Source organism: Martes martes (assembly GCF_963455335.1).
Source record: "Martes martes genome assembly, chromosome: 9".
In the NCBI taxonomy this organism is placed as follows: domain Eukaryota; kingdom Metazoa; phylum Chordata; class Mammalia; order Carnivora; family Mustelidae; genus Martes; species Martes martes.
This window is the reverse complement of record NC_137896.1, coordinates 22846814-22862896: the sequence shown is the minus strand read 5'-3', so window position 1 is coordinate 22862896 and position 16083 is coordinate 22846814. Positions and strand designations below refer to the sequence as shown.

The 16083-nt window shown below is 54.0% G+C and overlaps 2 protein-coding genes across 6 annotated transcripts; both read right to left on the bottom strand.

The window, feature by feature from the left end:
* Positions 1 to 519: 519 nt before the first annotated feature.
* EIF6 (eukaryotic translation initiation factor 6) lies at positions 520 to 7170 on the bottom strand. 5 transcript variants are annotated; one of them, XM_080812597.1, is made up of 7 exons: positions 7037 to 7170; positions 6744 to 6862; positions 6525 to 6610; positions 4342 to 4517; positions 3379 to 3555; positions 2999 to 3180; positions 520 to 805 (listed from the first exon to the last, which is right to left on the bottom strand). In XM_080812597.1, the coding sequence occupies exons 2-7, from the start codon at positions 6848 to 6850 to the stop codon at positions 796 to 798; spliced, it is 738 nt and encodes a 245-aa protein (XP_080668723.1). In that variant the 5' UTR covers positions 6851 to 6862; positions 7037 to 7170; the 3' UTR covers positions 520 to 795. The 5 variants fall into 5 exon arrangements, with proteins under 5 accessions (XP_080668723.1, XP_080668725.1, XP_080668726.1 ...); XM_080812599.1 differs by having other exon boundaries at positions 7088 to 7166; XM_080812600.1 differs by having other exon boundaries at positions 7096 to 7163.
* A 969-nt stretch (positions 7171 to 8139) lies between these two features.
* Positions 8140 to 14888, bottom strand: FAM83C (family with sequence similarity 83 member C). Its single transcript, XM_080812596.1, has 4 exons — positions 14262 to 14888; positions 11742 to 11909; positions 11402 to 11526; positions 8140 to 10906 (listed from the first exon to the last, which is right to left on the bottom strand). Exons 1-4 carry the CDS (start codon positions 14772 to 14774, stop codon positions 9466 to 9468), a joined length of 2247 nt encoding a protein of 748 aa, XP_080668722.1. The 5' UTR covers positions 14775 to 14888; the 3' UTR covers positions 8140 to 9465.
* Positions 14889 to 16083: the final 1195 nt, after the last annotated feature.

The window sequence follows — 16083 nt, the reverse complement described above, 5'->3', positions numbered from 1 at the left end:
ACCCCGGGGGCGGGCCCGACAGACCCAACCCCACCCACCAGTCCCCGGCCAATGCCGCTCCAGCGTCCCGGGGCCCCGCCCCGCACACCGCCCGCAGACACAAGTGACTCCTCCTCCGGACGCTTCCCACACCCACTGGAGCTACTGAGGGAAGCTGTTCTGCAGATGCTGGCAGCCAGCACTAAGACTTCTGTCCACCTCAGTCCGAGGAGACAAGATTGCCGTGTGGCCCGTTGCTCCAGACCCCTTACACGTCCTCATACCAGCCCGGAGGAGAGCTGGAACAGATTCTCACCCCTTGAAGCCCAGAAGTATGAGGCTGAAGTTGTGTGGAAAATGCGAGAACTGCAGTAGAGAGAACGCTTCTTCCTCTTGCCCTGGGAAAATCCACCCATCCTGATCGTGGGGGGAGGGTGGTGGGAGATTGCGAAACCAAAGTGTGTGTGTGCACCCTACCCATTTCTCCCCAGAACAGTGCTAGGGAAGGATGGTTGCAGGCGGAGGCTCCCAAACAACACATTCAAGAATAGCGAGAGGCAGCTGCCCTTTAATGGAAGTGGTACAGCAAACAGAGCAGTCAGGAGCCCTTAAGGCCTGACAGACAGCACAACATGGCAGATTTTTACAGTAACTGTAAATTCAGGAGATGGGCACAGATGAAAAGCTGGGCATCCAGCCACTCAGACCCAGTGAGCTCTCTGCCAACTCCCGGCCAGCATCCAGAACAGACTGGGTGGGGCATGGAGGGAACCGAAGTCCAGAGCCAAGAGCCCACAGAACAGCATGGAAGGTGACTCAGGTGAGACTGGGGAGAGAAGAGAGAATACTGTCAGTGGGTGCTTCCCAGAGCGCACCTCACCCTTTACTAAGACGCTGCCTCCACCCTTACCCCTTTGTTCCAGCTCAGGCCTGAAGAGCCACACTCAGAGCCCCACCCCACTGCCCGGCCCAGATTACACTGCTTCCTTGAGTCACAATCCAGCCTAGAACGCTCAGAGCTTAAAACCTAAAAGTAACTCCTTCCCCACTCAACTTATTCAAACTTACCAATCATAAACCAGAACCTCAGAGGTCAAGTCCAACAAACATCAGAAAAGGGAGTAAGAGGATTCAAAACAGAAGGGACATGCCCAGACTTCAAATCCCCCAGTGACAGGAATAGGGCCAGAACATTCTTCCTGGAGGTAATAATTACTCATACAATTATAAAACTAGAGTACGTATTTTTTTAAAATTTTTTTTAAATTTATTTTGACAGAGAGAGATCACAAGTAGGCAGAGAGGCAGAGAGAGAAGGGGAAGCAGGCTCCCGGCTGAGCAGAGAGCCCAATGTGGGGCTCGATCCCACCCGAGCTGAAGGCAGAGGCTTCAACCCACTGAGCCACCCAGGCGCCCCTAGAGAACTTATTTCTAATCACCTACCTGACCCCATCATTATGAGTGCTCATGGGTACCTCAAATCAGTGGGTTCAAAACCAAAGAAGGCCAGTGAGTTTTGGCTCTTCCTTTCTAATACCACATCTTTACCTTATCTAACTGCATGACCTAGGACCACTATATGCTGACCCGTGCTGGGGACTGTGGGCAATTCTGCCTGGCTTTAAGAGCAGTTTCTAAAGCTTCACTATTAAATACAACATTTGCTGTAGTTTTTTGGTAGGTATCAATGATCAGGTTGCAGAAATGTCTTTCTGTTCTTAGGCTGCTAAGAGGTTTTAAGTTTTGTTCTTTAATCAAATGATTGTGTACCTACTGTTTTCTTTGTAAGATTATATGTTCCACAAGGGCAGGGAGCGTGTATTTTATTCATTACCACATCATGGCTGTCTGGCATAGCAGATGTTCAAAAAGAAGTTTTTGAACAAATGACAAATCCACTGATACCACTTTCCCATTTCAACTGACCCTTTCAGCTGCTCTCCCAATGCCGGTTCCCCATCAGAATCATCCAGAGAAACTTATTAAAATAAACCACACATGGTTGGGTCTCACTCCAGACCCAGGCAATCAGTAAGTGAGGGGTGATGCCAAGAACCTACATGAGCAAGCACTGCAACATAGATTCAAGGTCAAAATCACAGGCCTATAGTCAAAACTTCTTGATGCGGGCATTCAGGTCCTTGCCTTTCCCTTTCCCTTTCACACTCTCCACACTTTTCCCACTCAGGGTCTGTCTCAAGTGCTTCCCCACTCCATCTCTGCCTATTCAAATACCGACTCATTCCCCCGGGGCCCAAACTAAATGATGTGTCCTCCACAAAACCTTCCTGGATAACAAAGTGTCTCACTGGAGTTTCCTAAGCCACTTCAGGAACAGGGCTCAGTGCACATCAGGTGAACGAATGAATGAAGAAGGAAGAATGAAGGATAATTTTGCCTGTTAGGTAAGGGGTCTGTAACTGGGTGCTTGCTCTACTATGGGGTTCCTATTCTCATACAGATTCCTGTGATACTTGGGGGTGGCATGCTTTGAGAAAAATCCTCCAGGAAGGGTGAATGCCCACACCTGATGCCCTTCCAAAGGAAAATGATTCCAGAGCCTCACACCCCCAGAGTCTCCAGGGTTAGGGCCCAAGAACCCACTTTTTCCTTAAACCCACAAAAATCCAGACGACTGTGATTTTGATGCAACCCCACCCCCAACAAGCCCCCTAGGAATCTCCTTAGTTCCTAAGAGCAGCTTCCCCTCCTCCCCTCTGTAAACCGCTCTTTCTGTCTCAGACTCTGGGCTGCAGGCTGAGGACACGGACGCACAAGCAGCCAGACAACAAAACAACATGGTGAGAAAATAAAACGGCCCCGAGGGAAGCTTTGTGAGCTGAGCCTTCAGAAATGGCAATGATATTCAGGCAATGCTTGCTGGCTGTGGCCCAGGACCCCTCAGCAGCGCTGCAGGTGTGCCCTCCCACACGAGGAGAACCTACTGGTACACAGTGTGGCTCCCATTCTTGGTGGCATCTCCTCCTACCCTCCAAAGGCAGAAGAGAGGCCCACGTACCTGTCAATGAGGGAGTCCCGCATGCTGGTAGCGATGGTGCTTGGCTGGGCTTCGTTCAGCTTGAAGACGCTCTCCACCACGGACAGCTCTGTGCTGGTTGTGTCCAGGCCACAGAAGGCACACCAGTCGTTCACCACCATCCCAGCGGCAATCACCTCGCTGCCTCGGTTCACAGTGCCCGCCTGCCAAGGGATGGCTCAGTGTGTCTCATGCCCTCAAAAGCCCAAGTCTTGCCACTCCCCGCTGAGGACGTTCCCCAAACCCCGCTCCCCGCCCTGCAAACCCAACTGCCAACTGTGATGGGTAGTAACTCCGATCCTTTACGCTGGGCAATGGAGCTGCCTCAGCGGGAGACAGAGGTCAGAGAGAGGAACGCTTACCACAAGGGGGACCTGAAGAAGAGAAGACAGCTCATCCTGGTCTTCAATTGAAGTCTTGGGATGTACCAGGCCTCCCTGATTGCTGAAGACAGAGTAGCTTCCTACGAGCACCTGGTCAGCCACTGTCTGTCTGAAGACTTCCACCTTGAGCACATCAGCCAGGATTTCTTCTGTTTCCTGTTAGCCAAAGGCATGGTACTCAGCCCAGAACCTGCAAGTCAAGGAAACCCAGGGCCCTCCATGCCCAGGACCACCCCGGGCTGGGTTCCCTAAGCCCCTCATTCCTCTGCTACGTAGTTGCATATGGAAGTTTCACACAGAGAAAGGAGGGCATAAGGCTTGGAGTAGAGTCAAGGCCCGCTCCAGAGCCCCTAGTATGTGTGAATGCCCTGAGTAGACAGGCTGGTCTCCAAATCACTGTCTCTCTTCTAACCCACACTCAAAAAGTTCAACTGTCAATCATCCCTCCTGGTATCGGCTGCAGGACAGGATGTGACCATCTCCCTGATTCTGAAGGATTAATACCCTCCTCAGCTTCTTTCTGGCACTGACCACACCACGGAAGGCCCCACTGGTGCCAGCATTGGTAACCAATGAGTGCCTGACATGCTAGAGCCCAAGTATAAAAAGAACCCACAGGGGCGCCTGGGTAGCTCAGTGGGTTAAAGCCTCTGCCTTCGGCTCAGGTCATGATCTCAGGGTCCTGGGATCGAGCCCCGCATCGGGCTCTCTGCTCAGCAGGGAGCCTGCTTCCTCTTCTCTGTCTGCCTCTCTGCCTACTTGTGACCTCTGTCTGTCAAATAAATAAATAAAATCTTTAAAAAAAAAAAAGGCTCTTTTAAAATAAATAAATAAATAAATAAAAAGAACCCACAAAAGACACCCCTAAGTCCTGGCAAGACCAGTGACTAACCACTGACTAGGCTGGTCCTGTGACTCCCGGGCCAAATCAGGGTATCTTACCCTGTCCAGGTCTGGGTGAACCAAGGCCACGTAGTCGTTGCAAGTGGTGACATTGCCCAGGGCTGAGAGCCGCTCCTCTACCCGCCGGATCTGCACCGAGTCTGGGAGGCAGTTGCGAATGTGCTGCAGTTCCTGGTCGGTGGTATTGTTGGGCACCAGGAGACCGTGTCTGTTCCCTAGAGAGACCCAAATTAAGAGGCGGGGCAAGAACGGACCACAAATCCACAGGATGCCTGCTATGCTCTGGGGGCTAAAGACATAATCCAGTCCAGTTAGCTTCCCCAGGAAGCTTTAGGTCCAGCCCCAAGGCCACCAACCTATTGATCCATGCAACACCCAGGGGGACCAGGAGTCCCACTGGGCAGGCCAGAGATAGCCCAGGAATCTGTCCCAACACACCCCATCCACTTTGCCATCATCAACCAGGGGAGACCAGGACTAGAAAGAGGAACTCTTGGTGTTAGTTGTGTATTTTGCTACTTAAAGACTGAGGTAACACTACACACTTACCAGAAGGCTAATTTTTTTTTTTTTTTTTTTTTAAGAATAAAGCTTGAAGGGAAAACTGAGGTGATCTCCTAGAGACGGAGAAGCTAGGAAAAGTGGTTTTTGTTTTTTGTTTTTTTTGCTAGAGAGAGATCACAAGTAGGCAGAGAAGCAGGCAGAGAGAGAGGGGAAGCAGGCTCCCTTCTGAGCAGAGAGCCCGATGCGGGGCTCGATCCCAGGACCCTGAGATCATGACCTGAGCTGAAAGCAGAGGCTTAACCCACTGAGCCACCCAGGCGCCCCGAAGGCTAAAATTTAAAAAAGAATTTCACCACCACAGGCAGGCAAAGATATACGGAACAACCAGTAGGAGTGTAAATTGCTCGACCACTTCAGATAATTATCTGGCATTACCTGATACATATATTCACATACCCTGTGACCCAAGCATTCCTCTCCTAGGTATTATATATCCAAGAAAAACATGTCCATGTGTTCAGTGAAAGCCAGAGCAACACTATTCATAATAAAACTAACCGAAAACTACCCAAATGCCAACTGTCAACATAATGGTTGAATATACTGTGTTATATACCTACACAAAATGCAGTAAGAATGAACTACAATCATATTGTAACAACCATAACTAAACCTCCACCTACTACAGCTAGAACACAACTCTGAACTTCTGAACTCTGAGTTACCACACATTATTAAAAAAACCACCAAGTATCAAGTCCAAAGTTCATGACTAGGGATGAGAGTGTTTGGCCTGAATAAGACAATACTCAGAGGCCAGGGTCATCAGGCTTATGATAAAAAAATAAAAGAACAAATTCCTATATGCCCCAATGAAAAGAACTAGCAAGAAGGGGTGATGGTAAAGAAATAAGGGGCGATAGTGAGACAGATCCAGCTCAAAGAAATGACCAATGGCCAGACTCAACAGTGATGGGAAGTAGGGGAGTAGGACGGGGATGCCACTCAGAGACATGGTAAAGAGGATTTACCATTTAAATGGGTAACTGGGGGCGCCTGGGTGGCTCAGTGGGTTAAGCCTCTGTCTTTGGCTCAGGTCATGATCTCAGGGTCCTGGGATCGAGCCCCACATAGGGCTCTCTGCTCAGAGGGGAGCCTGCTTCCCCCTCTCTCTCTACCTGCCTCTCTGCCTACTTGTGATCTCTGTCGAATGGATAAAATCTTTAAAAAAAAAATGGGTAACTGAACAGGATGACCCAGAATTTTAGCTTGTAATTTTATAGTGGTAGAACTGGATCCTCATAAAGAGGAAGCAACATGCCCAGAGTCAGTGGCAAGGGAGAGATGACATTTCAATCTCTCACACTAGGTGTGGAACCCGGTGAGTCACTGGGGTTCTTTGGATCTTAGCTTCATCATTAGTCCGATTAGGCAATAATGCCTACCTGCCAGGGTCTGGGTGAAGGAGGAAAGAAATCAAGTGTAAGAGTGAAAGCACTTCATGTTATTTGTGATCCTATGATCCCGAAACCTTCTCCAGTGTCAGATCTGCTGACACTTTAACTGGGTCCGGCCCAGGCCTGAGAGATTCTCTAGTCTCTGGAGAAAATGGATGAAAGCCTGGAAAATCCAAGGGTCACTTGGGCTTCCCTCCAAGGCTACAATTGAAGCCTCTGGTCGGCTCCACTCCCTCGCTCCGCGTCTTCCACCAAGCTTACCCACACACATGCGCCCGATAATGCGGCAGCCGGCGATGGACGCGTGCACCACGGGGATGGTATCGGCGAGCTCACCCTCGAACACACTGCAGGAACATGGACTCGGTGGTTACGGGGTTCAGGGGCGTGAGCCCTCACTCTGCCAGAGCCCCCGACTCTCAGAACCCTCCCCGCCATGCAGCCACCCCACTGCCCGCGGATCCGGGGCCCCCGCCGCACCTGTAGAAGTTTTCGGACCCTCCAATGGCCACTAGGCAGTAGGTGTTGGTGAGTTTGGCAAAGCAGCCGATCTCACAGTTGTTCTCAAAAGACGCTCGGACCGCCATGAGGCCTAAGGGCTGCGGGAGCGGGATTTCAGGGCCCGCAGATCCTCTCCCAGCCCCTGGGTCCCCGTTCGCCGGCCTCGGCCCCTCAGGCCCTGCTGCGACCACGCCCCTCTCGGCCCCTCAAATCTTGGGTCCCGCCCACTGGGCCCTTCTAGACTCTCTAGCCTCGAATCCTCCGGCTCCTACCACTAACGATGCCGGGATCCCGGACCTGTCCCTTCCGGTGTCCCTCCGCACCGGCTCACCAATCCACCACTACCTCCGCACGCGGCAAAGGAGTCTACTCGGCCTTAAGTAAGGTTCCGTTTCCGCCTCCGCCCAGGGAGACTTCCGGGAGCGCTCGGAGCACCCAGCCACGCAGGCGGCTACCGTAGCTCCACCCCGTGGGCGGACTCCAGGGTTGCGATTGGTCTGGTCCGTACCCCACCTGGCCCCGCCCCAAGCGTGCTCTCATTCATCTATCCATCCATCCATCCAATCATTCATTCATTCATTCATGCATTCATTCATTCAGGAGTTTCTTAGGAGATGCAATTGATCGAGACCTGTGGCTGCTTGGATGCGAGCCATAAAAGAGGAGGAGCCAGGGATGTCTCCCAGAGACACAGTGAACTGATGATGGAGGTATTTACCGAAGTAAAGCCTAGGGAGGAAGAGCAGGTGTGAGGAAGGTGACAGTCTGAGAGTGAGGTGCGAGACAGATATCCAGGCCAGATCTGGAGCCCAGGGGGGAGTGAGGGACTGAGATTTGGGGCTGAAGCCTCCGGCAGATGAGGTCACCCATGGAGGCTTCCAGTGGGGAGAAATTAGACCAGGACAAAGGCTGGAGAAGGAGGCGTGGCCAGAGAAGTAGAAGAAACCAGGCTGAAGAAGATATTGGAGAGAGGGAAGGGTGAATGAAACCGGGTCTTAGGGAGGGTCCAGATGGGCAACGGTGTGGGTCCTAACTGGCTGCCACTGTGTGCCCCTTGCATGTGCTTGATCAGTCAGCAACCACTTTCTGCCCCCGAGATAGAGGGTGGCAGTCAAGGGACCTGCTCTCATGGATGAGAGGAATTTGATCTACATTTTGTAGAATCCACAAAGCCCCAAGGCCTCTAAGAATGTCACGATGAAGGTAGAGGGGGCCTGGAGCCCCTGTCCTCCCCCACACCCCCACCCCAGCCCTTCTGCAGCCATCCACTCTCCCTCAGAGAGCCCTCCATAACTGGACTGAACGGTGCCCTTTCCCAGCCCTCAATATGCAGTTCCATAACTTCGCCTTTCTCAGAATACACCAGGCTGCTACTGGGTCATAGCATGTCTGCCTTTATTGATTTGTATCGTGTAAACTGTCCCAGACAGGTGGTGAGCTCAGGAAAAGGACGTACAACCTGCCAGAACCTGTGCTTCTAGGGATACTCAGCTAAATGTTGTGTGCCTGTGTGTGTGCATGTGTGTGTGTGTTGGGAGTCTGAGTAGCCATGCCCTCTACCTTCTCCCCAGCTCATCTCAGACCCACTCCTCCAGTCCTCTCCCTGGCTTCTCTTCAACCGCTTCCTTCTACCAGGAATTCCTCTTCTTCGCCATCTGTCCAATCCTCCCCATCCTTCAAGGCCTGGCTCAAAGTCTGCCTCCTTGGAAACTGCTCACCACTCCACCATAACCTCCACTCTCTGCCCTTCCTTCTCCACCATCCCATCACTGATTAGCCTTTAGTTAGATACATCTTTGTCTTGCCTGTCAACAGACATTTATGCATTTAATCCTTGTCTCCCAGGGACTGAGTCTGATTTACTTGTCAGCCCCATGGTATGCTAGTCCAGGGCCAGGTACACAGCTTAGGTCAAAGAAGATACTGGTTGGTGTGTGCAAGCCTCTGTGTGTGTGTGTGTGTGTGTGTGTGTGGTTATGCGCACACTTATCATCTGTGGTTCCTGAGAGGTCCACAGGTGAACTGAATGTATATATTCTGTGTAGCCATTCATTTAGCCATATAACATTTATTGAATACCTATAACTAGAATTCTGGGTGTTCGGGTTTATCACATGAACCTTTGTGTACTTACTGTGTGTCTACGGGTGTGCAGTTCGTGGATGTGAACCCTGTCAGTGTATTGTATGGCATTTGGGGCATATTTTTGTGTGCACGGGGACATGTGAACTGTTGATAATAGTGTGCTGTGTGCAAAAACACCATCTTAAGAGTCAGAGACATGGGGTTTGGGCCCTGGCTCTGCTATTGACTTGGATCTCATTCCAACCAAGTCATCAAACTCTCTGGGCCTCAGCTTCCACATTTATAAGATAGGAAAGATAATATCTATGACCTTAGACATATATACCTACTAGAGGTCTATCTTGTAGGATACTGTGAGCATGAAGGATGGGAATTAACCAGTGTGAAGTCCCCAGCACAGTGGCAAAGAGCAGGTACTGTGGGCTCCATTTCTGTGTGTGTGTGTGTGTGCGTGTGTGTGTATAAATAATCCCGAGCCCAGTGAGTATTTAACCTGGGCTTCTAGACACCCTCTGCTCCCCATGCAGCCCCTGCTGGAGCGCCCCAGAGTCTGGAACTTCGATAAATCTAGAGTCTAAGTAGATGGAGGAGGGACACGTCCCTGCTGGGAGCAGGACTAGGATTCAAAGCGGCTTCGAAGCAGCTTGAACTTGGACTTGTTGTACTTAGTGATGAGGTCCAGCTTGCTGTGGCCCAGGGTCAGCCGTTTCTCATCCCCAAACAGGCCATTGTTACTGCCATTGTGATGTCCACCTGTGGGGCCCCCAGGGAGGCCAGGCTCAGGTCCTTGCCTGGCACCCTGCAACTGATGATACTTGGTGATGAGGTCCAGCTTGCTGTGGCCCAGGGTCAGCCGTTTCTCATCCCCAGAGCCCACTCCAGCCTTTCTAGCAGGGCTTGGTCTGGGGAGACCATTGGGCCCAGGTCCTTCGCCTCGGAATGGACCAAACTTTGTGATGAGGTCCAGCTGGCTGTGGCCCAGGGTCCGTCGTCGCTCATCTTGACCCTGCTTGCCAGCCCTGGCTGAGGAGCTGGCTTCAGGGGACACTCTGGAGCCCCCACCCTTGGGGTACTGTGCCAGGAGGTCCAGTTGGCTGTGGCTGTGGTTCGAGGACAGCCTCTTGTCCTCCGGGGTTCGGTTGCCAGGTCTAGGGGAACCTGACTCAGGGGTACCCCCAGCACCCTGGGTCTGGGGCAGGAGATCCAGCTGGTTGTATCTCTGGTTTGGGGACAACTTCCTCTCCTCTGGGGCCTGCTCTCCAGGCCAGGGGGAGCTTGAGTTGGGGTTAACCCCAGAATCAGGGCCTCCAGCTTCTCTGGCTCTGGGGAAGGGGACAAGGAGATCCAACTGGCTATGGCTCTGACTCAGAGACACCTTCTTCTCCTCCACTGTCTCCAGGGCTGTGCCAGGTACCCAGCGACCTCGTTGGGGGCTACACTCCTGGCTTCCCAGAAGCCCATTCTCCGGGAGCCGGGACAGGGCTACAGCCCCCTGGGGGAAGGAGAGGAGGGGGCGTTGGCGAGCAAGCAGAGGTGACCCCACTGCTAGGGTTAAGGGACTAGCACCATTGTGGTTGAGGGCAGGAGAGGACTGGGACCATGGGGACGCCCCCAGCTTGCCTAGATTGGACCTGTAGAGCCCTAGCAGGGAGCCATGGTTTGAGTCTGACAGCTGGCGTTGCAGAGAGGGCTGGCCACTGGCCTCGCGGCGGGCAGGGCCCAGGGATGAGGACACCACACCCGTGTCACTGCAGCCAGCACCTCCCGGTGGGGCGAGGTAAGAGGAATGGCCCATCAGAGGTGAGCGTTTGATGCTGCTGAGGCTGGTGCTGGAGGGTGAGGAGGACGTGGGGCTTGGCATGGCGGGCCCAAAGCCCAGGGCCACCGGGGGAGGACACAGTGCCCTAGGAGACACGGGATCCTCGCCACCACAGAAGCCCTCCACAGGCCGAGACTCGGCATACAGACAGCGGAACTCCCGGTCAAAGTCTTCCACGATGCGGCCTCTCAGCTGTAGCACCATGCTAGTGTGGGCCTGGCTGCAAAGCCAGGTGAAGCTGGGGGCAGAGGGTCAGGGTCAGAAGGTCAAGTGCAGGACCCTGGGGTTAGGCAGGGGTCACAACCAGGGGAGCACATCAACACACCTCCACCACCTTGAGGACCCAGTCGACGCAGAGCTCTGACTTCAGAGCTGAGCTTAGAAGACTTGGGCCCACGGTTCCCCATCTCAGGGCCTCAACTTGCCCATCTGTAAAATTGACTGGGGGCGAGATTCCCTGAAGTGTCCAGTTCTGAGGTGCCATAGCCATTTTCTCTGCCAAAGGCACTAAAGCAATCCTTCCACAGGATGACCTCCTCCAGGGCCCTGCCTGGGGCTGTCTTTCTTCCCACACTATCTCCTGCGCCCGGTACAATGCCTGGCAGGGGGCAGCTGCTCAGTCCACGCTGGAAGGGATAGATGGGGGAGGCCCATTCAAGCTGCCAGACCCCAGGCCCCCTCACCAGCCAGTGGCACAGCCCCCGGCCCCTTTCTTCCCGTTCCACATGCTCACCTGTAGCTGCCCGCCACCACCTGCTCACAGTCGATGACGACGAACTTCTCCAGGGCCTGCCCCGTGAAGCGACGACCTGCTTTGCTGCAGTATGTATCCCCACACGTGCTGCGCACACGCATATTCTGGGCCAAGGGCAGAGGGAGGTTGGGTGCTGACCTTGAGAGAACGGGGCTCAAGCCCTGTCTAAATCCCACGTAGTCTCTAACCTTAAACAGCTAAGGGAACCCAGTTGCCCACTCCCCTTGACCCCCAATGTTTCCTGACCACCCAACTGACCCTTCTGCCCTCCCCAACTCCCCACCCCACCCCTTGGTTACTGCCCCTGTCCCTCACTGACCGGCAGGTGCCCCCCATTGAGGTCCATCTTGTAGCACATCTCCAGGAAGTGCCTGAGGTGCTCCTGGGCCAGAAGCAGGTAGACGGGGACACCACGCCGGCTCGAGGCCTCCATGAGGTCACATAGAAGCTCCATGTCAGTGAACACGTCCATCACCACGGCCACCACCTGGGGGATATAGGGGAAACTCAGCCCTGCCCGGAGCATTGCCCAGCACACGGCTAGGAACTGGGGTCCAGGAAAAGAGAATTGGGCTTAACATCGGGAGGCCGGAGCCTGGGAGAACATCCGGACTGGAAGGGCTTATTAGCAACAACAACTCTCCTTAACTGAGACACACGGAGGGTCCCCTGTCTTGAATGCCCAGAATCTGTTTGAAAGTTTCTGAGTGTATATCTTTGAGGACAGAGTGTTTATCTGTTCTGAGCTTCTCAAAGATATCTTCAGGGAGACTGAGGCTCAGAGCGGGAAAGGAGTCAGAAGCAGAACCAAGACCCCAATTCCCAGTGCAACTCACACTCTCCCACTAGCTCCAGGGCTAGCTCTGTCGGCAGTTCCCTCCGCAAGAATTAGAGCTGCAAGCCAGTTATTGGGAACCGCAAGCCCCTTGCCAGACCTGCCTCAGTTTCCCTGTGAAGCTGCAGAGGTCTGGCATGGTTTCCCATACCCATGGACTCCCTCACTTCCACCCACACCAGGTGGAACCAAGTTTTCTGCTCGGTTGTGGGGCTGGGGTTTGTGGTCTCCTCCTACAATGGACTGTCTCAGAGAAGCCCTGAAAAAAAACCCTTGCACCATCAAGCCCCCAACTGCCCCTCCTTCCCATTGCGTACACATGCTGCGAGAACACCTCTCCTCGTCCAGGCTGAGACAAGAGGTGCAAGACAAAGAGCCCCAGTTCTGGAGCCAGACAGAACGGGGTTCGAATCTGCACTCTGCTACTTGCTAGTGATGCGGACTTGGGCGAGTTGCTTTATCTCTGTGGGCCTCAATCTCCTCATCTGTTAAATGGGGATAATGAGAGCTCTGTGTCATAGTTCTGGGGGTTAGATGTGAAAATACTCCACACACGACAAGCACTCAACAAATGTTCCCTGCCTCCTGCCTGCTTAACAAGCAAGGACATTGGCCCACAGGAAAAGGAAACACTTCCCAAGGTCACTCTGACAGTCAGTGGCAGCCCAGAGTGGAAGCATGGCTCCTGGCCCAAAGGGTGGGGGCAGAGGGTCTGGATGGGGTTGAGGAGGCAAAGTGCTGGAGGATCCCTCCTTGTCACAGGCCTGGCCAGGGGTCAGGGGAAGAAGGTCAGGTAGGGAAGATCAAAGGGACAGGAGTGACAACAGCAGCCACCTCACTAATAACCCCATTCCCAGTGCTAATCAAGCCTGGCTCTCCCCTGCCTGGGGCACAGGTAGGTTTGCCAGGGAGGCTCTGGAGGTAACCATGAGATTCCCAACGTGCTGGCTCCTGATCTCTGTAGCTGGCACCCTCTGGGCTGCTCCCCAGGCAAAGACATGGAGTCTAACTCACCTCGAATCCTTCTTGGGGTCATCTGATCCATGCCCCTGCCTCCTGAGTCAGAGATCAGGGCTCGGGAATGAGGCTATGTCTGTGGCTGGAGCCTTCCTAGGTACCGACCACCAGTACCAGCTCTTCTCCTTCCCTTTCTCCTGAGCCCCTAAACCCCAACCCTGAGCCCAGAAGCCTCCATTCCTCTTCCCTTTGGGTGCAAAACAGAAAGCCCAGCCCTCCAATGCCATGCTGCGGCCCAGGCACCAGCGCCCCTTTCCTGCTCCCAGCCCTGCTGGAGATGCAGTGGGTAAAGGGTGAGGTGTGGGGCGCCTGGGTGGCTCAGTTGGTTGAGCGACTACCTTTGGCTCAGGTTATGATCCCGGCTTCCAGGATCGAGTCCCGCATCGGGCTCCCAGCTCTTTGGGGAGTCTGCTTCTCCCTCTGATCTTCTCTCTCATGCTCTCTCACTCATTCTCTCTCAAATAAATAAATAAATAAAATTTAAAAAAAAAAAAAAAAAAAAAAAAAAAAGGGTGAGGTGTGGCTGGTGATAGGTCCCAGAAGGCAGCGGCCTCCCTTTGAACTATCTATTTCACCAACTGACTGGACCTCCCTGAACAAGTTCCAGTCCCTCTCTGGCCTCAGTTTCCTGCTCTGAAAGTCAAGGTGGTGACTCAAATGTTCACAAGGTTGGAGTTCTTAGTTTGGGATCATAAACCTTTCGAGACTCTGATAAAGGCCAAGGACCCTCTCCCAAGAAAGATGCAGAGGATCTCTCCCTGTAGTATGCACAGTCGTGCGTGCATTTCCAGAGTGTTCGTGGATGAATGATCTTGAGTGCCAAGCAGTTACCAAGGTAAATAAAACACATGCCCACCCTCCAGAGCAGAGGTTCTAGTCCAGTGCTGTCCCTAGGCTACTGTATGGCCTTGGGGTTGGTCCCTTTCCCTCCCTGGGCCTCAGTTTCCACATCTGTGAAATTAATGCCAGAAGAGATAAGGCCCTTACCGTGCGGGCCTGGCTGAAGAGAAAACGCAGAAGGTCCTTGATGTTCTTGGCCTTGTCCCGCTGGAAGTGAACCACAGCCTGGGTGGGGCTGAAGCCTGTGGCCTGTGGAACCTCAGGCCAGCCCAAGTCCAGGTCTGGGGGGTCAATGTCGGAGGCCATGGGGAAGTAAGTGCCCGAGGTGACTTCAGAGAGCAGACTGAGGCCGTCAGGCCCTGAGGCTTCCGGTCCCTGGGCCTCACTGAGCTCAGGGCCCCCATGCACATGGCTGGTCATGTAGTCCATGTCCAGAGCGCTCAGGAAGGGCAGCTCCCGCTCCTCGGAGATGACCCGCAGGTAGGCAGCTTCGCCCCGCTCCAGAAGGGCATCGGCTGCCAGCCGGGCCGCCTCACTGTGCTGGAGCACCAGCGGTGAGGCCTCCCGCCACCATGGCCGCTTCAGCTCCTCCACCCGGCCCCGCAGGGCTCCTGCCATGCCCTGGGCTCCCAAGTCCCCGGGCCCAAGGCTTCCGAACATGCCTGCCCACCGGCTGCCCTCACCCTCCAGCAGGTTCCATGGCCTGCACCCCGGGGCTGGCTGCAGCAGGAGAAACACACTAACAGAAGCACTGCCTGCCTGCCCGCCCGCCCTCTATGTGCCAAGGCCCCCAACCTGTTGCTACTCTAAGTCAGAGCCACGCTCCGCCCCATTGCCCCTGGCCTCTAGAACTTGTCAGGTCAGCCTCACCTGTCTGCCTGCTGTTGAGACTCGCCCGCCCAGGGAAATGGCGGGGCCAGGCCCTTAGCACACACTCCTGCCCACCCCCACCCCGGCCCCACCCCGGCATCATCTGCTCCATCCCCACCAGCCTCCTAGCAAGTTTCCTTCAAATGCTCACCTTCCAGAGCCCCCAGGAAGGTTGGCTTATGATCCAGAGGGACCCAGGCATTCTCAGGGACACACGTGCACGCACATACACATCATACACACCAGGGTGGACAAATGACTCAAGACATGGAGACAAAGGCATGAACATACAGGAGACAGGCTGACCCACGGACAGCTGACACACGGACATGGAGTATAGGCTGACATATGCAGACCGCACATTTTGATCAATGCTAATTGAATGCTAATTCAGAGGCTAACCATAACCCCAGCCCCGGTGTATCCTTGGTATCCCAAGCCTTGATATGCCTGCACACAGGCCCTAAATAAGAATCAAACAGAGTGTCACACAGAACTGTCAACATCAACACCTGTCTGTCCTGCCTCTGGGCCTCTCTGCTCCCATCATGGCTCTGCCACTCTCTACCTCCATTACTGCGACCCCCACCCTGGCTCTGAGCCCACCCTCCAAGGGCCTAGAGCAGGGGCTTTCACCCCAGCCCCCAGGAATAGCAGGGAAATGTTAAAATGCAGATCCCCAGGCTCCAGCCATCTAAGATTCAAATCCAGAAAGTCTGAGTAAGTTTCTGGAGCCCGCTTTTTATATTTATACGTACCCTGGCACACCTGGGGCAGTGGGCCCAGGCCCACCCCTGAGAAACGCTGTTCCAGATGGCTAAGTTTCCGACACCCTCCACTCCAGGGATGCTCCTGGCCTGCTGTGGGCCACACTGCAGCCCTCCTCCCCAACTCAGGGGCTGAGTATTAAATGTAAGAGGGGAGTCTGGGTGGCTCAGTGGGTTAAAGCCTCTGCCTTCGGGTCAGGTCATGATCTCAGGGTCCTGGGATCGAGCCCCGCATAGGGCTCTCTGCTCAGCGGGGAGCCTGCCGCCTCCCCTCTCTCTGCCTGTCTCTCTGCCTACTTGTGATCTCTGTCTGTCAAATAATAAATAAAATC

What these genes read in the sequence shown, in the direction of transcription:
- EIF6 (XM_080812597.1), bottom strand. Translation starts at nt 6,850, where the DNA reads ATGGCGGTCCGAGCGTCTTTTGAGAACAACTGTGAGATCGGCTGCTTT. An exon ending in GGGTCCGAAAACTTCTACAG is followed by an intron (nt 6,611 to 6,743) that starts GTGCGGCGGGGG and finishes ATGTTCCTGCAG; the next exon opens with TGTGTTCGAGGGTGAGCTCG. An exon ending in TTCACCCAGACCTGGACAGG is followed by an intron (nt 3,556 to 4,341) that starts GTAAGATACCCT and finishes TTTGGCTAACAG; the next exon opens with GAAACAGAAGAAATCCTGGC.
- FAM83C (XM_080812596.1), bottom strand. Translation starts at nt 14,774, where the DNA reads ATGTTCGGAAGCCTTGGGCCCGGGGACTTGGGAGCCCAGGGCATGGCA. An exon ending in TCTTCAGCCAGGCCCGCACG is followed by an intron (nt 11,910 to 14,261) that starts GTAAGGGCCTTA and finishes TATATCCCCCAG; the next exon opens with GTGGTGGCCGTGGTGATGGA. An exon ending in TCAATGGGGGGCACCTGCCG is followed by an intron (nt 11,527 to 11,741) that starts GTCAGTGAGGGA and finishes CCCTTGGCCCAG; the next exon opens with AATATGCGTGTGCGCAGCAC.